This window comes from Sphaerodactylus townsendi, linkage group LG06 (assembly GCF_021028975.2).
Source record: "Sphaerodactylus townsendi isolate TG3544 linkage group LG06, MPM_Stown_v2.3, whole genome shotgun sequence".
NCBI classification, from domain to species: domain Eukaryota; kingdom Metazoa; phylum Chordata; class Lepidosauria; order Squamata; family Sphaerodactylidae; genus Sphaerodactylus; species Sphaerodactylus townsendi.
Window position 1 is genome coordinate 58,848,358 of NC_059430.1, and position 22,948 is coordinate 58,871,305.

A 22,948-nucleotide genomic window follows, 5' to 3' on the forward strand; every position below is an offset into this window, starting at 1 on the left:
TTTCCCTTTCTCATTATACCTTACCCTTTTCATTATACATTATCCCTTTCTCATTATATCTTCACAAGGCACCTTGTGAAGTAGGTGGAGCTGAGAGGGTTCTAAGAGAACTATGACTGGCCCAAGGTCACTCAGCAGGCTTCATGGGGAGTCAGACGTGGTTTTCCAGATTAGAGCCAACTGCTCTTAACTGCTATACCACCTAGGTGGTAAACTGGCCTTTATCAGAATATTATTTTTGTCTGAGGTGGTCATCTACTTTCAGTTTTCTTCAGACATTTTCTTTCATTGTAGGCAGAAACACTTCTTTGGGATCTAAGGCTGCTGCACTTAGTACTTGACTGGTTTAATTCTAACCCACCCACCCCCATCATTTACTGTAAATGCTTAATTGCATGTAGAATAGAGTGGCTATGGTATTCCTGGATATAGTAGTAGCTATGTAGTATACTAGACAGATAACAAGAAGTACAAAGGTAGGTATTTGTCTTGGACCTATCTTGTCTTACTAAGTGATACAGCAGTTGTATTTCTGTTTATGATCTATAATAAACCTTGTTCGGAATTTAAATGGTATTGTGTTGCTTAATACAGCTGAAGCTTTTGCTAGTATACTTAAAATTAGTTTGTACTAGGATATTAGGATACAGTTTGTATCCACACCACAAGTTGTTTCCTACAGCCACTATGCACTGTGGACTGCTGTCTCATGGACATCGACTGAAGTAGCCATGATAATAAGTTTCAGTAGATTGCAGGAAATAGTAATAAACTTGCATTGAGTACATATATTGACTTAAGTGGAGAATGGCGTCTATTTACAGCATATGTCTACATTCAGATGTATTACTGAAGTCTGCAGTTGTTTGTTGATGCCAGTCAATACATCGTTTCAGCTACTTCCTCCCAATCTATCCATCCAGAAACATTACTGTTGGTACAACTACATCTTAGGACTTTTCATGTGTATCCAACAATGTGTATATGTTTGGTATGATAAGTAATAGAGAAGTTTTCAGGTTTGAATCATAGACAAGTCAGGATAAATTTTCTAAAGGCAAACACACATACCTGAGGAAGTGTGTATCTGTCACCAGCAATCAGAGACCTGAGCATGACTTTCTCAGCAGATGGTCAAAGACAACAACAAGCATTAGGTTCCAAATTAGATTAGCAGATGGTGCTGTGTATATACAGAATAGGGCTGATCCGGTTAAGGTGAACAAAATGGAAGATCAACCATTCCATTCAGTTACAATACTAAGCCCTGTGAAAGAACATTCCACGAAAGAACATGCAAGAGGACAACTTGTTCTTTTGTGACAGGCATTTTGTGGAATTTGAATTTTTCTGGAGCTCTGAATGTCATTACCTTTCCTGAAACACCTGGATATAAACAGTATGACTTCTTTGTAGTTTAGCTCCCAGCATCTGCTTTCTGATAATGAAAGCAGAATCTATTTTGTGTGACATTAGTGATAGTTTCTCTGCAAGGAGATAGTTGGACAAAAGAGAGAATGCAATGACACAAAGAGATAAAGATAAAGGTTAACATCAAAGGTCCAATACAGCAAATAGTGAATACTTTTATTTCCAAGGAAAAGAATAGTGTCGTAGAAAATTAATGCCCATTATTTCTTATTTATGCAATAACAAAAATGTCCTTTTATTGTAAATAATGCCTTTTAAAGCCAGAATTTTATAAAAGTAATCTTAAAGAGCAGTCTGCATTTCCTTGATTTTAAGTGCCTGTCAAATTGTATCTTTGGAATGCCAGAAATTTACATTTCTGATTAATAGAGTGCTGTAGTGGCACGAAAAAAAGATCTTTCCTGTGAATGTGCTACTAGACCAATAACATGAATGAAGCTGAGTAAAATCCAATGAGCTAACTGTATACTTGAATTCTGTTATCCTATTTAAGGCTTCCGGGATTATCTGTATGGTGTAATCTTGTAGCACATCAGGGTATTTTTAAAATCTGCATATATGTCTAGTGGTAAATGTGAAGGGAAGACTAAAGATATTATCACAGTGTTTCTCAATTTGGTAATAGTAATAATCAGCCACAACAGCTTAATCAAAAATGAAGTATGATTACGTAAGTACTAATTATTTAATTTGGTTGTACAATCTGTGACAAGCATAACTGATTAATTTGTAAGTGCATATATATAAATTTCCTATTTGTTTGCTTTGTTCTGGACATAATTAGTAATTGATACTATAACTATGCTTTTATGTATCCTATATAGATCAGCCTTCTAAGAATCCTCTGAAATTCAGATCATTTATTTAAAGTTTTAAAATTAACAGTAGTAGTGTACCCTTTCTCCATAACATTAGCAATTAGCACAGCGTTGTTGCTGTAGACATCTTAAATAGGTGTAAAATTAGGATACGAGCAATAAAAGGGCATGTTAAAAACAGGTTATCACAGCAGCATTTAAGACACAATCCAAAAATGTGTTTAGAGCAGGAACAAGGTACAGTAACATGCAGAGCAACAGCCAATTTGAACCATGGTAACTTGGAAATAGTTTTCGTTTGCATTGTTTCCAGTAGGTCTATCTACCAAGGAAGCATGATTAGGATTTTAGCTGTACAGTGTAATTCTAAATACAGTTATACCTTTCTAAATCTATTGAGGGTAGCACTTTTAGTGAGGAGTAAGTTTGCTTAGGATAGTTCTGTCAGTGTTGTAATAGGCAACTTGAAGGACCCACTCACTGAATTTATTAATTGCCTTTGAATTGCTTCCTAGCATTTATTATAAGTATTATGTATCTGGCCAAGTTGTTTTAAATATTGGAGCTGGAGTTTCGTTATTTGAAAAAACCCGAAACATCTTCAGATAAAGGATTTGTAATGAATAAATGGACAGTTTTTAAATATTAGCATTATGTGCTTAGGTAAACATATATAGATTAAAATTTGTCTGGAAATAAAACAATGTTAATAGTGGGCTCGTTATCAGTTGTGCCATTTTAAAATTGTACCTTGAAATAGATACAGTATTTGAACATGTCCACTGATTTTCCATTCCAAAATCTGAAATGTTGACTATATTGCAAGGCTAAGAAATCAGTATTTGATTGCCAATGATATGATATATTTTTACATTGCGTACCTGAAGGATTTGAAATTATGTATTCCATCTTATACATCAGACTTGTATATACTTTTACTTTGTGCTGCTTTAGTGCTAAACTGGTAACAAAAGAGAAAAGTCTGAGGTTTGGCTCCAACCCATAATAAAAGGATTTTCCAAACTTAACTGTATTACTTAATTTTCAATTTACTCAATTTTCAACAAGACCTGGTCAGCAAATAATGTACAGTCCATAACTTGGTGTGCCTTTTATTGCATTATGCAACCTATTCTACAGTAAATGATACTTTTGTTATTATAATGTGACATAATCCTCAAACTGTAATATCCATTTTACTACAGATTTTGGGCTTCTACTTGACTGAATTCAGAGGAAGATAGGTTATATATAATGGTGCTTTTTGGGAAGGGCGATAGATTTTTAATTCATTTATGTTGGCTATGTTCCAATGCTCATTTATATAAGAATGTCAGCTTAGACACTGGCCATCCCTTAGCAAGATATCTATAACATTCAGATCTCAAGGAATCTCTGTTAACCAAATTAAAGCATTCGGTTTACAGAAATTCACGGAGAAAAACTTGTATGTAAGGAGACTGAATCAGTAAACTAAAGATTTTTTAAAAATCTGGTAAGTTTATTCTGTGTACAACTATAATTCATTTATTTATTATTAGATTTTTATACCCGCCCACCCCCAGGTGGTATTCAGTCATAACAAAAATGCTTTAGCTTCAACTTTAGCTGCATCCCTAAACATAAAAAATAAATCATCTATAAATAATTTGAAAATAATAATTTCAGAAAGAAAAGGGTTGACCTCTCAACTACAAATGTAATCCTTCTCCAAAATACACATGAAAATATTAGTCAGACTTGGGGCAGCCCAGGACCCCATACAAATGCCGCAGATTTATCTATAGAACTTGTTTTGAAGCCTAAGAAAGCTGTGATCTAAGACAACCTCTAATAACTGTAACAAAAACCTAGTAGGTGGATGATTATCAATTCTCAATGTAAGAAAATGTTCTGCTGATGACCTGGTTTCCTCATGTGGGATACTTGTATATAGGGCTGTGACATCAACTGACATAAAACATGCCCCCTCAGGTAGGTATTTACCCTCTATCTCACATGTGGAAGAACTATGGTTGCTTTCCTTTAAGGATTTAATTGTTGGATTTAATTGAAAAATGGACTTTGTGATACACAGGCTGAAGCAATTAGCTGCTGGACTTCTTTAAATTACAAGTGGGAGAGTTATGTTTGCTTTCCTTTGAAGACGGAGCGGTGATAAGAGAAAGCAGTAGAAACAGCAGTGTACGTTGATTATAGGGAGCTATTTTAAGGAAATGTTTATATTAAAGGTTTACTTTGCTTTGCTGGATTGAATTTTGTATAATTTTTAATATGCTTAGGAAAGATGACACACATAAGATGTGATCCTAGGGGTATGAATGTAGTGATTTACACCCCAGGAAAAGTAAGTATTAATATATTTGTTTATGGACATCAGATTGAATGTATGCACACCTAATTTTTTTTATTTGTATTTATTATTTACAGGAATAGGCTTGATAAATCCTGGGTGAAAAAAACAACTTATCTTGAAGTGTTACTATATATTGTACATTTTCTTTGTAAAGACAATTAGCCTAATACACATTTTTCTTATACATATATGATTTCTATGGAGGCATCTGTGTATGCCAGAGTGGGAAATGGAAATGTAATAATTATAACACCTGATTATTTGTACTGTACATCAGTGAGTAAAAGGAAAAAGTTTTGAAATTTATTTTTGGAATCTGTAGGGCGTTTCCATCCTTTAGCTTTCAGGTGCAGAGTGGTGTGAAGATTATCTAATGGTGCATCAATCCCCATAATTGTAATGGTTAACCCACCTGGAGGTTGGCAGCCACAGCGAGCAGGCAGGTGGGGACACTGTTCCCTCCTCCCTCTCTTGCTTGGCACATCAGTCTGCAAGTACTGGTCAGAGGAAAGATTGTCAGGATAGCTGTCTGTATGGCTCCCTTGCTGAGCTGTCCATGGTGGAGTTGGCTGTGAGAGGCAGTCTAAGGAATATGTGCATAGGTGCAGCATTCCTTTTACTCCCTCCTTAATTTTCTTGGCTTGTTCCTGGAGGGGGCTGGTGCATGGCACAGCCTGGCAGTATGGCCGCCCACCCCCACTGTTACAATCCCCATTCTGTGTTCCTCGCTGTTGCCTTTCAAGTTGTTGCTGAAGTGGCAGTGCTACCCTCCCCAGCAAAGTACCCAGGCCTACTCACTACTGGGCTTGCCCCTGCTGTTCAGGTCAGTACACTAAGATCAAGCAACCTTATGGCATCATTGCAGTAGTCTGATCCAGCCATGTGTACAGTGATTTCAGCCAATAATGGTTACTACTAGACAGGAGTGATGTGGGCCCTAAGACAAGCTCAGACAAGTTTGGGATGTATTAGTCTTTTCAGTCTTATCCTCCTTTGATTTCTGTTTTTCAATCTCAATTCAGTAAAAGAATAAGTAAAAGAGATAGAGTTTTCCCAATTGCTCGATTACTTTGAGTTCTTGACACTGAAAAGACAGAAAATAAAGCTGTGGTGACAGTGAGTATGTAGAGCTGAAAATGTTCCTGAGACTTGAAGAGTTCTCATGTGTGTTCATTGAAATGAGTGTTGACAGGATTCTAAAATGAGTGCTGGAATATTTCTTCAAAGTGTTTCTCCACTAATGATTCAGTAGGTTGGCACAACAGAATTTATATCAGCCACTTCATTCATCCAGAACAGAAATTCACAGCTAAAGCAATTGTCCTGTGAATATCAGAAATGTGAACTAAGACTGACATTGGGTGTATTATGTGAATCTGAATGGACCTTCTGCTTCCTGTTCTCCATTAAATTTGTAAGATAATTTTGCTTTTCCTCTCATAGACATCATTACGTTGGAGTGGTTCACTAGGATGTGCCCAAAATTCTGAAGTTAACCCACAGCATTCGGGGAAAATCCTAAAGAGTTGCCTAGATGTAATTTTATTTGTTTCATTTCATCCAGAAGTAATGACATCACTTCTAACTTTACACCAAAAATGATGTCATGCACCAGCACAATATCAGTGCACCCTATAATTTCTGCCCATTTTGTCCCCTCCTGGCGAGCAGGGAATGTGAAGAAAGTGGTAGTGGAAGGTCTCCAACTATAGTAGCAGACCTGGCCTGCCTAGTGTACAGTTTATAGCACTTCTAAGAGTGAGATAGTTTCTATGAGACTAGTATGGAGGCATAAAAACATATGCAGAACATATCATAAGAAAAATACTGTGACCAGATCTTTGCCCTGCAGAGTTTTTTAAGGCCAATCTGACTTAGTGGGCAAGGATACTTGCACCTATTTTCTACAGAATAAACAGCTCAGGGATTGTGCCTGAGGGCTATAATTGTTCCAATTCATAAGAAAGGAAGCTTTTCAGACCTTCAAAACAATTGACCCATAGGTCTCTTATATGTAGTGTGGAAACTCTGTGCCTCCTTTTTGTACAATAAGCTATCAGTTTAAGTCTGCTCATCTAATATCAGATATCTTAGGGAAAGAACAAGCTGGTAAGAAGCAACCTCCTGAGGATCGTAACTTGGTTTTACATCTATTGGTTGAAAAATACATTAGAGTTAAGCAGGGCGAGTTTTTGACTCAGTTATTAGATAGTGTTTATGGGAAAAATTAAGACAGACCTCAATCAATATTAGATTATAATGTCTTATTCAACAATTATATTCAAATTCAGTGGCTCAAGTTCAAACAGGTATATCAGGACAGCTAACCCAAGAAATCCCCCCAAATAAGGGGATTAGACAAGGTTGCTCTTTGGTTCCTCTTTTGTTTAATCTATATATAAATGATTTGACCACTTTCTTGGTTCCCTCCTTGGCACATGTCTCTATGTTGGCAGATGAAACTATACAGTTAATGTTCTATACAGATGACACCATGTTTCTTTCGTGGTCTTCAACAGCCCTATGTAAACTTCTTAAGGCCTTTTCAGACTACTGCTAAAAGGAAGGTTTACCCATTAACATGCAAAAATCTAAAATCATGGTTGTTTCTAAAGCCAGAATCCTGCCAGGTTTATAGCTGACAAGTAAATGGATGTAAAATTGATCAAATCAGCAATTTAAGTACCTAAATGTAATATTTAAAGCTAATCTACATTGGAAATTGCATTTGAATAACATTAAAGTACCTAGATGTAATATTTAAAGTTAATCTATGTTGGAAATTGCGTTTGAATAACATTAAGCACAAAGTGAAAATCTCTAATAATTCTTTAACCTGTTTTTCTATACCAGGGATGGAAAATATACACCGGGAACACTTAAAACATTTAAGGCCAAAGTGTTTCCCCAAATTTTATATGGTATCAGAGCCATGACAAATGTGGTAGATTAAACTATTGATCAATCTTTAGCACAGTTTCTGTGCTCTACTAAATGTATGCCAAATTATGTTTCTGGGGTAGCTCTTAGAATGGAATTAGGTCAAAAATCTTTGGAAGCCCTTGTCTGGCAAAGAGCCTTCCTGATATATTGTAAGATGATTATATCCAGTGAAGGGCTTATATGCCTCACTGCTAAAGATCAAGCATCATCTTCTTGGAAAAAACTTATGACAAGCAGGTTGCAGCTGCTTGGTTTCGAATAAGTTGTTTGAAATGAATGAAATTAAATTAGTGGTGACATCTCTTAATTTAGGTATATGTAGAAGAGAGCCTGACAGGTTTGCTCAATAACTACCCATGACCTGGTTCCTCCTAATGCTATTCCACAATATGTTTTCAATGTAATGATACTTCAGTATAGAAAGGCCTTCTTGCTCACTAGGCTAAAAGCCTTTTCATCTGAGGCAGGAGTCAGCAACCTGCAGTTCTGCAGCAGCAAGAAGCTCTTTTGCTGCTCAACAGTAGCTCTGATGGCCTTCTGATGGAGTAGGGGAGAAAATGCCTTAGAGGTATCCATGACAGCTCCTCCTGGCTTGTCTCTTCATGGGGTTTGGCAAGGGTCTTTCCCAGCTCACTCCAGCCTTCTTGCCTCTGTCTGTGTGTTCTCTCTCCCTTCGTTGCTCTTCTGTCTTCTCACTGTTCTTTCTCTCTCACCTCCACCCCTTCTTGCTCCGTTCTTCCCCCTTCTGTCCCCCAATCCCATGTGAGCTGCTCACTGATCCTGCTCAATGAGGCATTTCTCTTCCCCACCCCACTGTACTGCCTGTGAGCCATCAGTTTGGTTTGTCTGGGCTTCCTACTGGCCAGCCCATTCATATCCCCACCTCATGCTTGGACCCTCTTGGTTGCCTAGCAGAAAAGTTGGCATTGGCTGTGAGCTGTAAGCCACACCCTTAATCAGCCACCTAACTCCATCCTGGCTTACTAGTTAGGTTGGATAAAGCTGGAGGACTTGGTGTCAGTTGTTGCTGGTAGATTCCTTGGAGTTGCTTGCATTGGCCTACAAATGACTTATCACTTCTTTGGCCTTTCTGGGTTACAATTCAAGCCCTCCAAAAAAAACCCCAGTGAGTTTTAAAATGGGGGGAGTAACTCCCCTTGTTCAGAAGTTTGGATAGGGGTGCAATTTCAGTGCTTGCCCTAGGTGCCATTTTCTGTAGATATGCGCCTGGCTTGAAACAGATTGTTATAATATTATAACAATATCCCATTACCATGTTTACAAAAAATCCTTAGCAGAGGGTCAGATATGGGTATCATAGATGGTCGGGAAAATGGCCGCCATGTGGGTAGGACCAGGAAAATATGAACCTTCCCAGCCACACAGCAGCCATCCAGGCTTTCGTGTGATCTTTTCCATAACTTCACAGCAAAACAAATTTGGGAAGGATCAGGGAAAGCCTGGGAGGTACACAAATACAACATGATACTGTGGTGGAGGGAAAAAACTTTTCAGTAACGTTGGACAATCTAAGAAAGGTCTAATCTACCATACTGGCTGCCAAATTTCCAAGTTCCTTTGGAAAAAATAAAAAATTGGCATTCTTTTTTGTGCAAAAATGGCAGGCAACCAGTTTTTAAACTATTAAGAAAACGTAATATCATTTTTTAAAATGTATAGTGGCTTGTTTTGCATTATTTACTGAATGCATCTGATATTTGTAGAAGCTGTGTTTCCATAACATTGCTCACTAGGTTGAATCATTCTTAGCTCCCCTCATTACTGCTAGAGGGAAAATATAAGAAAGTTCCTTACGAAAAAAGGCTTTGCCCTTGCCCCCTAGGCGAAATTAACACTATCGATCATATGTTTTTTAAATGCCCCAGCCCCATGTACGAACAGCCCTGAAAGGAAATTCTTTGTCCTGATCTGTCTGGCTTAACCGGACTATACATTGTTGGGCAGAAACCAGAAAATCACACGGGAAACGGCCCGGTTCTGTGCACTTATCTGTAAATATAAAAAGAAATATCCTGTGGCCGAATAGTTAAGGGAAGGGAAGATTAGAACAGTTCAAATTTTAGATGACTTGGCCGGAAGTCCTGCCTTTTAGTTAGCCCTTAAAAGCCTTCTTCTTAGCAATATTGTATGGGTCTTTTATACCTAATTTTTTTCACTGCTCCAATCATTGTATTTTTATCTACTGTATCGCAATTTGGGTGTAACGGGATCTCAAACGTTGCTGAAATTTTTTAATATAAATTATTTAATTCCCGTGAACATCCTCTCTGTCAGCAAGATAGACTATGCATTATCTTTGACCTGTGTTTCATTACTGCTGAATTGTGCATTTTTGCTACTGGTGTTCTGGTCATTGACCGTAAATAAATTGATTTGATTTGATTTGAATCATTCTTAGCATATTGAAAGTGAGAAGATCACCATTACATATATGCAATGTTTTAATATATTATTTTGTGTTTTAGCTGTATAATGACATCTCTGATGAACTTAGCAAATGTGCTGTTTCACTGCTGTGTACTCTCCCTAATTCTTGCACATTAAACTGATAAATAATAAATGGCTAATGAGCTTGGTCTCAAGAGTTCATAAGACTTGACTTCTGTGGGTACAAGAGTACAGAAAAAGTGATAAAGAAATTTAGAAATTAATTCACTAGTATGCATTTTGGCTGGTTATATACATGGCTGCAGTTTTGTCTCCCAATTACAAGACACAGAAATATTGTGATTTCTTTTTAGCAGTGAGTTTATTTATTTATTTATATATTGGTTTTAAACCACCCATCCCCGAAGGGCTCTGGACGGTGTACAGGAGGCCTGCAATGACAATACATAATAACATTAAACACAGCAGACTAAAAACAACATTTTGCACATAAAACTTAGGTAATTTAAAACAATTTACAAATCTAAAACCATAAAACACAGCAGCAGCAATAATATATGTGGCGCCCGATCCCAAGGCCGGGAGGGGACAGTACTGATTAGATGGTATCAGGCGTACCAATCATGGCACGCAACACAAGGGCGTCCTAGAGTTGTCTCTCTCTGACATTAAAATCTCTGGGTCGGTTTCATGGGAAGTGTGCTTATAGCTTAATGAGAAGCACTCTTTCTACCCTTTTGCTTTTCTTCTACTATGTTGCTTTGTCAAAGTAAAAACAATGGTGTCAACATCCCTGGATTTAATGTTCAGTTCCCATTAACTTCAATGGGAGTTACCCAGAAGCATTAAGGATGTGGAAGAGTCCCCTAAGGACTACTCAACAATATACTTTCAAAACGCATGGGAAGAGAAATAGTATTGAACGTATCAGAGTTTTTCAAGGACAAATATTAGGTTCTACTGTCCCGCTCTTCTTTGTTCACTAGAGGGTGGGAGAGAGTTAAAGTTAGACCCACACTAGGCAAGCAAACTGTGAACAAAAAGCTTATGTTATTGTAAACTGTGCAGATAAAACTAATGGATATGATTTTGCTCAGTCAGGACCTTTATATCACATTTCCTGAATGAGAAGTAGATTCTATTTCATTTCATCTTCTTTCATTGTTAAGAACATTAGAAGAACTCTTCTGGATCAGACCAGTAGTCCATCTAGTCCAGCACTCTCTCTCACACAATGGCCAACGAATGACACTGAAGAACCAGTGCCTCCTGGCACTGGTATGCTTCTTACAGCATCTGAATGGGGAGCTTAAAGCTACCCATCACTACTTCCACAGTCCAGTACATCCTTCCATTTAAGTATCATTAAGTATCCTTCCATTAAGTATCCTTCCATTAAGTATCAAACAATGTTGTCATTATGCTCATTATACTAGCTTATTGTTGTTTATCCATGGTTCATGCTAGTCCTACTGTATTAATGTATTGCTGTTTATTACTGTGTTGTACACTGCCCTGAGCCCTCCAGCGGAGGGTGGTATATAAACTAAATTTCAAATCAAAAAATCAAATCAGCATTAGTGAATTCTGTAAGTGGATGAAATCCATGCCTTTAATAATTCAACTATATCTACATGCACTGCACAAATATTAATTAAACAGTTCTCTGTGGTCTGGAGATTAGTCATAAGTCCAGGAGAACTCCAGGCCCATATATCTGCAAGGAGGTGGGTTCAAGTCTATGAAGATTTTCATAGGTAATAACCGGCAATTTGAATTGTGCCCAGAAACTAATTAGTAACCAGTGGAATGATTGCAGAGTTTGTGTAATATCCTATTCTACTTGGTTCCTGGCAGTAGTTGAGCTGCGCTGTTTAGACAGAGCTCCTTTGATCACCTGTATGAGTTGCACATAGCTACATTCCGTTTGAAGGTACAAATGAAAATGCAGAATGGGTGACCTGTTGCTGGGTGACCTGTGGCTGAAGTTAATGGGATTTGGATCTCTCCCCCCAACTCAATATATTCCTTTCTCGTGGATGATGAACATATCAACAGGGAATGTTTAGTTTTCTTAGAATTTAGTTCTGTCCTGTATTTTATTTTAAATTTTTCCCATGGTGAGTGGCTTTGAGGAGTTATTTTTCTCTTCCTTTATAATTTTCAATATCAGTTTAATGTATACTTCCAGCAGGCATCAAGTGGGATCTGACAAATGCAATAGGAATAATGCAAAAGTGACATGGTTTGAAACCATCTATTTTGATTTATGGAGATTCAAGTGCTGCAGCACTGCAGGGAAGAGAAAGAACTAATAAAGGGAAGATAAATGAAGTGACAAATAAAAAATAGTAAAGAAAAGGGGCAGAGGAGAAATAAATAAAGGTAGAAGTCGTGAAAGCATGAAGTAAGACAAGAAAATGGTGGGGGGGGTAAGAGGAAGAAAGCACAGAATGGAGCACAACAGGAAGCTGTAGCAAACCCTCTGATTGGGCTGGGTTATTAGTAGCACCAGCTGTGTGAATGTGTTGGTATTGCAATGAATTAGAGCAGATAATAGGGCAGAGATGCAAGTGAGTTGTTTTGTAGAACTTTACTAGATAACAAATAAAGTTATACTAGACATAAGAACATCAAACTCTGTCCAAGCAAGTGCTCAGTCTGGGTGTCTGTGCAGTCTAAATGTGCCTGTGTGCCTGTCTATCCACTTTTTCTGGAAGAAGAAACAGAGTTGGTTTCTGCACAGCCCAAATATAACAGGTGGAGAAACCTATTTATCCCATTTTGGGGAAGACCTCTGCACTGAACTCTTCCCCAAAACTGGTTCAACCCATTATATTTCCTCCAACTCTGGTTTTACAAAAATCGCTAAACTAGAGATCTTTTTGGAGAACCTGGGTAGAAACTGGCTCTGAGCGAACAGCATGGAAGTGTCTTTTGCTTTACTTTTCCCACCCGCCGTCCAATTTTTGCACCTCCCTGGAATGGCCCACACACTTATTTTCATTTCTGCAGCCATCAGTCATTGCAGGAGGTAATTCTACCCACCCCTCTTCTTCCCACAGTTCACCAAGCATGGGGGAAGGAGGGATTCACTGAATGAGCTCCAAGCTTTGGGGGGGGGGGGGAGATTTCTTTTTTAATTTTGGATGTAACGAATGCATAGCCATGGAGATACACAGAGGACTCTTACCTCTATAGCTACACATTCCTTAGGGTTGGAAAAGCGTTCTCATGCAAAGGAGCCACATCAACCCAAACTGATTGCAATCACTTCCTGGAGGGGTGAAATCTCCAGTGCGAAGGCAAACAGGGAAAACAAGTTCATTAATAATGAGTTACACATATTATTAGTGTGCTGGGCAGAAACCACCCGAGAGATCTTTCCAGAAACTCATGTGATTCTAGGCATGTGAGTTAACTCTTGTTTTAGTCATCCGCAAACCAAACCAGCAGTTGGGACACACAGTATACAGAAAACCTACGCACACGGACAGATATCTACACAAAATCTCCAATCACCATCCAGGGCAAAAAAGGAGCACCATAAAAACTTCGGTACATCGCGCAAACAGAATCTGTGAACCTCACTTCCTACAAGATGAATTGAATCACCTAAACAGGGCTCTACAGGCTAATGGTTACTCTAATACAGAAATCAGAAGGGCTGCAAGACCACGAACAAGCCACATGAACAAAGATAAAGAGCCATCTAGAGGGAAAGTGTTCTTACCATACATCAAGGGAACCACGGATCGCATAGGAAAACTGATGAAGAAGCACAATCTACAAACAATCTACAGACCCACTAAGAAAATTCAACAGATGCTATGTTCAGCAAAGGATAAGAGGGATCCTTTAGCAACTGCAGGAGTCTATCGCATACAATGCAGCTGTGGACAAGTCTACATAGGAACCACCAAACGCAGCGCGCAGACACGTATCAAAGAACACGAAAGGCACTGCAGACTATTTCAGCCAGAAAAATCAGCAATAGCAGAACACATGATAAACCAACGTGGACATAGAATATTATTTGAAAAAACAGAAATTCTGGACCACTCTGAAAGCCACTACGTCAGAGTACACAGAGAAGCAATTGAAATCCATAAGCACATGGATAATTTTAACAGGAAGGAAGAAACTATGAAAATGAACAGAACTTGGCTGCCAGTGTTGAAAAATACTAGAGTCAAGACAGTGTTTAACCAGCTCCACACAAACACAGGATGACCATAGACAAAAGAAACAAAGGCCAGGATACTTCTATTCAGATGCTCCCACCAGTGACCTTGCTATCTCCATTGACACTCCCATGCTATAGTCTTCATTGTTACTCATACTTCTATTCAGATGCCCTCAACTATTGACCTGGTTGCCTTCTTTGTTACTCACAGACTATGTTTCTCCACCCACCCTGGACACTCCAACAGATATATATACTCCACTTGCTTTCCCAACATCAGATCCTCTGAAGATGCCAGCCACAGATGCAGGCGAAACGTCAGGAGAGAATGCTGCTAGAACACGGCCATACAGCCCGGAAACCACACAGCACCCAACTAACTCTTGTTTGATTGAATGAAGCTGGCACTTGTAAAATGGCTGTACTAGTTTCATATTGTTCCTCAGCCCTGTTGATCATGTGAGCAGCTTTCAATGTCAACAAATGAGAACTAATAAATAGCACCATAAACTGACTGTGATGGAGGGATAGGACCAGCCACAAAATGGCAGCCATGAAAGACAATTATGAAATGTTGAGGCAGCTATTCAAATGTTTATTTCCTGCAGATCCAAATATGATATCTCTTGGAGTCTTCTAAAGCACCTCCTGTTCCATAAAAGTGGAGAATAGCTCTTTCGTTTGGGGAAGGCGTGCTTTGGGAAAGAAGCAAGTGACTACCAAGAAACATACTGGTATTCATCATGGCACATCATGCTGTCTAAATTAAAATAAGGATGAACACCATTATCCCTACCCTGTTTCCCCGAAAATAAGACATCCCCGGAAAATAAGACATAGTAGAGGTTTTGCTAAAGTGCTAAATATAAAGCATCCCCTGAAAGTAAGACGTAGCAAAGTTTTTGTTTGGAAGCATGCCCATCGACCAGAGCATTTAGCTGTGGAGCAGAAAAATAAGACATCCCCTGAAAATAAGACATAGCACATCTTTGGGAGCAAAAATTAATATAAGACACTGTCTTATTTTTGGGAAAATACGGTAGCTTATAGGTAGATCACCAAGGCTGGAAGTGGGGAGAAGGGACATGCCTCAAAGAATCTCCAAGCATGTCCAGCTCACTATATCCAAACATTTGCAAAACTGTGTTTGAATAATAAATCTGTTATGGAAGCACCGGGATAATGTCAGCATGCCGGCCTATCACTCTAAAAGACAAAGAATCAGGTCTAAGGCCTTCTTAATTGTGGTTCCTATGGTTCATGACAATTTTTGCTCCTCTTCATCTCAGTTCTCTTGTTGAACTTTACTGTTAAATAATGTTTAATCTTTTGCTATCAACCCTGTAAAGGTCAGTCATTTAACCGGTAGTCATTATTTGCTCTTGTGCAGTGATTGCTTCTCAGTGATAGAAACCTAAACAGCCAGAAGCACCACCTGCTTGTTTGTGAAAGCAGCAGAGTGATGAATCAAAAGGATAATTGTCATTATGTACAGTTTTGCATAGAACAGAGCTGCCCCCCTAGCACTTAATAGAAACTAAGTACATTAGGGTGATGTTGCTTTGGAGAGTCAGTTTAAGCCCAATTAGCAGCAATTACCATAATGCGAAGAGACAGACAGCAGGAGGTCCCACTAAAAGCCCATTTCTCTAAATCTTCCATTGATGTCTCTCCCTGTTACACATGTCAGATTTTAGAGCCTGATGTTAGAAACCTTAATTCCTTGTAGATGATATCTGACTCTTAACAGGACTTCATTCACAGCACAATTATGGAACAAATCCTTCTTTTAATTTGATAAGGATTTGAAGTGAGAAAGCAAAAGCTAAAGTCTACACAGGTGACCATCAGTATTGTATGAGTATCAGGAAGAATGAGAAGGAAGTATACCAAATTTTGCAGCACTGCTGTTTTGTCCCCAAAATCCTTGGGTCAATTTTGTCTTGAGCTTGTGTGAATCGAATATGGGAAACTTTCTTTTCATACTATTTTCTTTTTTCTACTTTGAGTTTTCCCTATAAAATTTATACATCTAATGTTATTATGGGCATACTACTGATTATAATGGGTAAAATGAAAAAAGACTTACAAAAAGAAATTTATCCATGTTCAGGTTGGTAATATATCTGAACAGATTATGTGCCCAAGAGGCTTAAGGAGTAATATCCAAGGTTCATCATTGCAGCTGTTTTATTTGATAAGTGCTTTATATATTTTGTCCTTCAAGTGGTCCTTCAGTGGAGATCAAGGACAAGGGCAGTAGTTGCAGCTCTAGTACAACCGCACATCTATCAATGGGGAGCTAGAAGGTGCCAATACTATAGCATAAATGAGACATTCCACACTCTTTGGATAGTAGCAATATCTGATGTCATCTAGCCTTGGCACATTCTCTTAGGCCATTTATGCACAGGGCTTCTCCATGTGGCAAGCCTATCTTCTCATCAGGCAGGTTATCCAGGTGTGATTTTCACTTACACAATGGTCCCAGTGGTACTGCCCTTTTGATGGAGAAAAGCATGAATCTTCTCAATTTGGGCAAACTGTGACTTTTCCTCCAATTCTCCAGGAATCTGAACCTGCATGAGTGTGCCATGCCTGCCTTGGGTTTGTTTTACTCCTCCCTTCCTACTTTTTCCTTCCCATGATGCCCTTTCCCTCTGCCTGGAAAAGAGGGTCCATCACTTAGCTTTCCTCACACACATGGACTGGCAACCAATGCGAGAGTGTCGCTTCAGTGTCACTGCATGTAAATTAAAGAAACGCCCCCATGATTGAGGTCATGGGAACTGGGACATCACAAGCCAATTCCTCTGCAGATAATAAGTGCCACCTTTTAGCAGATGTCAGAGAAAAGGTGGGGGGAAAGCAAGGAAAGGGGAGCAGGTAATTGATCGCCTGATCCCCCAGGGGGAAGGGAAGCTTTGGAATGAATCACTACAAACCCATGGGGAGTCATTTGTATATAAATGGCCTTAGAAAAACTTGTTTCCCGTGGCCACTGCAGATGGCTGGTGGGATATTGACAAGTTATTGCCAAAGAAGCAACAACAAAAGTTTTGTCCCTTTGGTTTTCAAGTGTCAGCAAACCCAGACCTCCATCCCCAGGGATAACTTGTTCCTGAAGTTACATGTTGCTTTAATTCCCACCTTGCACTGCCCTTTATGTATTTACATAATTTATGAGTAAATTGTGACCCAAACAGTGGTGTGATTGAGCATTCCTTTCTGTTTCCTTTGACTTCTGTTGGCAAAACTGCTATATTGTCACTTTTGTGTATGCCTTGATTTGACAGTCTGATTTGACAATTGATATATAACTCCACAACTATTCTATTAAACATGGAACAACCAGTCTTTGAAATTAGGAACATAGGAATTTTAGGAAAATTAAATTAGGAAAATCTGAGTATCAATGTCAGTCCTATTCTCATCATTACTGTTACTACATTTTAGTAGTGTTAAACATATGTCAGTAATGTTAAGGACTATTAGTACAATGTTACCCACACCCCAGTGCAGTATTCTCACATGCTGATAAATATAGACTGCTAAGAAAGTATACTTGCACTACTGGACATGTTAGCCAGCAACACAATATTTCTCTTAATCCTGCTTTACCCATTCCAATTTCCAAAATACACATAATGATTCTTTAAAAATGCTTAATATTCTTAAACATTGAAAATGTTTAGGAATTATTGTGTGTAAGGGAAGGGTGAACACTTGGATAACATTTTATGTTGAACAGTATCCTGTGTGACTTAATAAAACAAATTATATATTTTTAAAAGACTACACAGATTTTCTAATGGTAAGAATTCAGAATATTTTGGGGAACTGGGGTACAGTGTTATACCATTTCTAAATAAGGAAAAACATTATGACATAATTCTCCTTTTTTATTTGGAGAAATTATTTTTTAAAATAAATTGTTCAGCTTTCTTTTGCTCTTGGAAACAGAAGTAAATTTGACTGCTATTTTCTTTTCTTTAGGATTTAGCTTAGTAATACAATGACAAAAACCAGCCTTCAACAATAGATGAAAAACCAAAAAATATACTGGACTGAAGATTAAGCAATTTTTTTCTTTAGTCTTTGAAAGTTTTCTGCTATTATTATAAAGAAAAATCCATTAAGAGCTGGCAGAGATTTTTCTTCTAGAAAAATTACCTTTACATCTAACAAGGGAAAGCAATTCAATACTGATGCTTCATAACAGAAAGATCCCATCTGCTCTAAGATTGATATTGCTGATGATTGTCATGTCAGAAATTCTACTGCAGTGCACAAATATTCTTTTTATGTTCATGAGTGAACTCCATGTTTTGATTACTGCCAGCCTGAATAGCTTTCAGTGGATTGGATTCATGGAGAAATATAGGTCATTGTCTTCCATTGACATGAAAAATCTGAAAGTGGAATATGAAATAGCCTCTATATTGGAATAGAAGGCAGAAAACTGGCAATCAGTACACCAAGAAATATGTATGTGTGGAATAACTTAGTAAAATAGGCATTGTTATATATGATCTCAATTTGTTTTTAGACTAAGGGGGGCCCTAGAATCTATACTTTTTTTCAGTGTTGGGTCTATCAAGAATAGGGAATGAGACTTTCAGGGCAATAACTGCATGTTTGGGGAAAGGAATTGACATACCACCTCTCCTCAATATGGAAGTAACTGAAAAATTGTAAGACCAAGACAGCAATGAATAAGAACGACTTTCAGCACTGATGAACAATTATTTAATTGGTCTGCAGTACCTGTTCATTGGACATCTAATGATTTCAACACTAGTCATCATATTCAGATAAAATACATTCATGTCATGACATGTCAAGTCACAACCATTCACAAGTGTAGTTCATCGTTTCCATTGCGTTGAAATGCCCTGTTTTCACAGCCCATTCAAGGAGTTCTGGTGCAGCAGTAGCTTCTTTTTTGGGTGCTGCAGATTTAACAGCAAATTCCACCCCCATCCCCTCCTTGAGTGCATTTGCCCTTGTGGCAGCGTAAGGGGCACTTGTGTTGGTGCGCCCTTCCACTGTATCCACAGTACTTTCAGCTGCCCCGCCCCATCCCGGCCCATCTCTTCCCATCCCGCCCTGGTGGTTTGCACTGTGTATCTACAAAGAATAATACCTTTTCCAGTTTTCTGCAAAATAGCAATGATATTTGTATTAGAGATCCTCTAAAGACCTTCACCAGTGCCACCACCACTCTGCTTCAAAGATGTCTGTCTGCATCCTCCATAATGTGCTTTGCCCTTTGAAGAAGAAGAAGAAGAGGAGTTTGGATTTACATCCTCCCTTTCTCTCCTGTAGGAGACTCAAAGGGCTTTACAATCTCCTTGCCCTTCCCCCCTCACAACAAACACCCTGTGAGGTAGGTGGGGCTGAGAGAGCTCCGAGAAGCTGTGACTAGCCCAAGGTCACCCAACTGGCATGCGTGGGAGTGTACAGGCTAATCTGAATTCCCCAGATAAGCCTCCACAGCTCAGGGGGCAGAGCGGAGAATCAAACCCAGTTCCTCCAGATTAGATACACGAGCTCTTAACCTCCTACGCCACTGCTGCTCCTTTGGAAAACTAATCATTTAAGTCAGACCCTCTTTAATGTTGACATGACTTGCAGCAATAGAACTGTCACAGTGCATTTCAATTAGATTTGATTTCCTTACCTAAAAGATCTTAAAAGCTAATTGGCACCAAGTGTCTTTTGTCTTCCTGTGGCAAAGACATAATTATTTAATAGGCAGGGGAGAGGGAATGCACAGGGCTCATGCATTTTCTCTGGTGCTGAGGAGCACATCTGAACATGGTGATCACATTACAGATCACTTAGCCACTGGAAAGGAAGCAGAATATTTCTCTTTTTGTACGAGCAGGTGAGAAATATTATGCACTTCAAGTAAGTGCTGTTTGGGGAATATTGTTGGGTACTAAATTAGCTGAAGGAATATGAACAAGTGATGTTCTGGCATCAGACTTAAGAAGAATTAGGTATGAGGTCTTAACCTTTAAAGCTCTAAACTCTCTGGGATCTTCCTATCTGCAGGCAGTCTCTCCTGGTATACCCCCCCCCCCCAAAGGCACTTCTCTAAGCTGGGGTCAACTTACTGGCAGTCTTTGGCCCAAAGACCATCTGGCTGTCCTCGACCAGAGCCAGGGGCTTTTCAGCTCTGGCCCCCAGCCTGATGGAACTCTCTATCAAGTGAGAGCCAGGCCCCACAGGACCTGATGCAATTCCACAGGGCTTGTAAAACAGAGATGTTCTGCCAGGCCTATGGTTGAGGACAGCAAGTCTTTCTTCCTTTCCTTTCCTTTCCCATCCTTTCCCTTCTTCCTGTCTTTTTTTGTCCCTTTTATTTTTCTTCCTTCCTTGTTGATTGCTTATTTTATTATATTTATCAGTGATTTGGCTGTATTGTTGTATTGTTAGGGCACCATTATGTTGATGTTCATAATTAACTTGATTAATAAGGGTTGTTCAAAGAAATACTACACTGTTTGGGTTTAGTATTAAATGACTCAACAGAGAATCTATGAATAATTTCTAGTATAATCCCAGCAGTTTGTGTGTGTATGTATGTCTGTGTTTGCAATTCTATTACATAAATTCTGTTTCATTTGGTTTAAAAGAGGACATCATGAACCAGAATAGCACATAAGAAGGATCCTATTCATTCAGAAAATTCAGAAGCTAATTGATTTTGACAGGTTCATGCAACAGTAACGATATCCTAGAATTGCAACCATCAGTAATCCAGAACTCCCCCTAAGGATTAACTTGCATAAGGTAACATTAGCAGACCATGCAAGCAAATCTCATGAACATGTACAGTTTTTCATTACAGACAATTAATATGATTAAAGAGAAGAAAGTAATTAATCATCAGTCATGAGACAGCACCCCAACCCTATGCATTTGTGATATCATCTCTGCTTGCAACTGGCATAAGTTCCTATCGGTGCATCAAAATGAATTTAATAATTTTGGTTATTTTTACCATTGTATTTGTTATATTTGTTATTTTCAGGCGGTTTTAAATTTCTCTTTTGGGGTTTTATTAAAGTTCAGGTTTGATTTCATTGATTATTTAAATGACTTCACTGCATGTTTCTGTACAGTCTATGGTAAATTGTTCTATTTTTAACTTAATTTAGGGCTTGTGAAATTATTTGGATGAATTTCATGAGCAGAAGAATGGTGGCAGATGATGAGGGAGTGAGTAAGAATAATCCATGGAGACCAAGAGGGTATATAATACCTCTCATTTGACAGCACCATAGAGCCGTAGCGAGGGAGAACTGTGCTCGGGGCACGTGTGTCCCCTGCGCCCTGCCATGCCCCCACCCGCCCCTGTCACGCCTCGGAATGCCCCGACCACACACCCCACCTGCACGCATCCCCCGCCTCCTTGGTGCTATGCCACTGCTGCACCAAGAGGCAAACTGCCTTCCAAAATTAGAGTGAATTTACAAATGAGCCAGCATGGTACAGTGATTAAGAGCAGTGGACGCTAATCTGAAGAACCAGGTTAGATTCCCCACCCTTTCACATGAGCAGTGGACTTTAATCTGGTGGACTAGATTTGTTTCCCCACTCATTTCTGATGGATGATCTTGGGCTAGTCACAGTTTGTTCAAAACTCTCACAGCCTTACCTACCTCACAAGGTATCTGTTGTGGCAAGAGGAAGGGAAAAGAGTGTGTAAGTTGCCTTGGGTCTCCTTATAAAAGAGAAAGGGGGGTATAAATCCAAACTCTTCTTCTTTTTCACTTGGGCTGTGAGTATAAGAAAACACATATAAGAAAGCAAAAGGAATATAAGAAAGAATAAGAAAGCAAAAGGAATATAAATAATACCATGCATCAGTTTCACTCACACATATGGCCATCCTTGATTTGAATCATATTTCTATGCAGTATCCCTGCTCCCTTGGTCAAGGTAATAGCTGCCTAAAATGGCATTCAGGGCAAGCACCATGTCTTACCCCACCACCAGGCACCACTTGGGGAGGTCATACAGAAATGTGTCTGTGGGCTGCCCCCACCCTCGCAACTGTGCCCACCCCCAAATTCCATTAGGAGGTTGGGGCAGCTTGAATGCCTAGGGATCATGACACATGTCGGGAAAAGGAAGAGCAGGAGGAATGACCTTACGTTAATACTGTGGTTTCAGTTCTAATGTAAAAATGCTTTTCTCACCCATTTTGCCCCATTGCTTGCCAAGCAGCAGGGACAGTGGCAGACACTGGGAAGTCTCCCACCAGACCTGGTAAGCTTGCATATAGAATGATAGATAGATATGCAGTGGTTCTGCAGAACATCATTGAGGAAAATGACAGCAAAGCAGGAGAAAACCTGGAAAATTGACAATTAAAGGATGATATCATGTGACTGCTAAGACATCATGTGGAAGCTAAGAAAAAGGCAAAGTTGGAATCAGATACTCACATGGAAACAAAACAGGTTTTTAAATGTAGCTAAATGGCATAATATGATGAATTCTTTACCGAAGCTTCTTCTTTTGTATAAAATGGTGATAAAACATTTTTAAGTTAGTTGGTAATTGCCTGTATGTTCTTTGCTGGATATATTCAGCATTTCAACTGATGTGCTAATTGAATAACACGTACAGAAACTGAGAGTAAATTGCATTCTGTGTGAACCTCCCCTCAAGAGCTCTGTGTGAATTAGTAACATTCAGCTCATTAGCCATAATGAAGTCATTACATGTTTACAAGCTAGAAGTAGCTGGATGGTTTTCTTTCTGTTGGTGTATACAACTAAACTAATC

The 22,948-nt window shown here is 38.9% G+C and overlaps 1 protein-coding gene across 2 annotated transcripts in view; it reads left to right on the forward strand.

Moving 5' to 3' along the window:
* The window catches only part of PTPRR (protein tyrosine phosphatase receptor type R), a 133,258-nt gene that overhangs the window by 41,802 nt on the left and 68,508 nt on the right, over positions 1–22,948 (forward strand). The window contains exon 1 of one of the 2 annotated variants that reach the window (XM_048500791.1): positions 2,019–2,101. The exons of the other annotated variant lie outside the window; for it this stretch is intronic. Coding sequence (XP_048356748.1) covers positions 2,087–2,101 — 15 coding nt within the window. The 5' untranslated portion in view covers positions 2,019–2,086. Of the gene's footprint in view, positions 1–2,018; positions 2,102–22,948 lie in introns of those variants that run through there. 2 annotated transcript variants of the gene reach the window in all.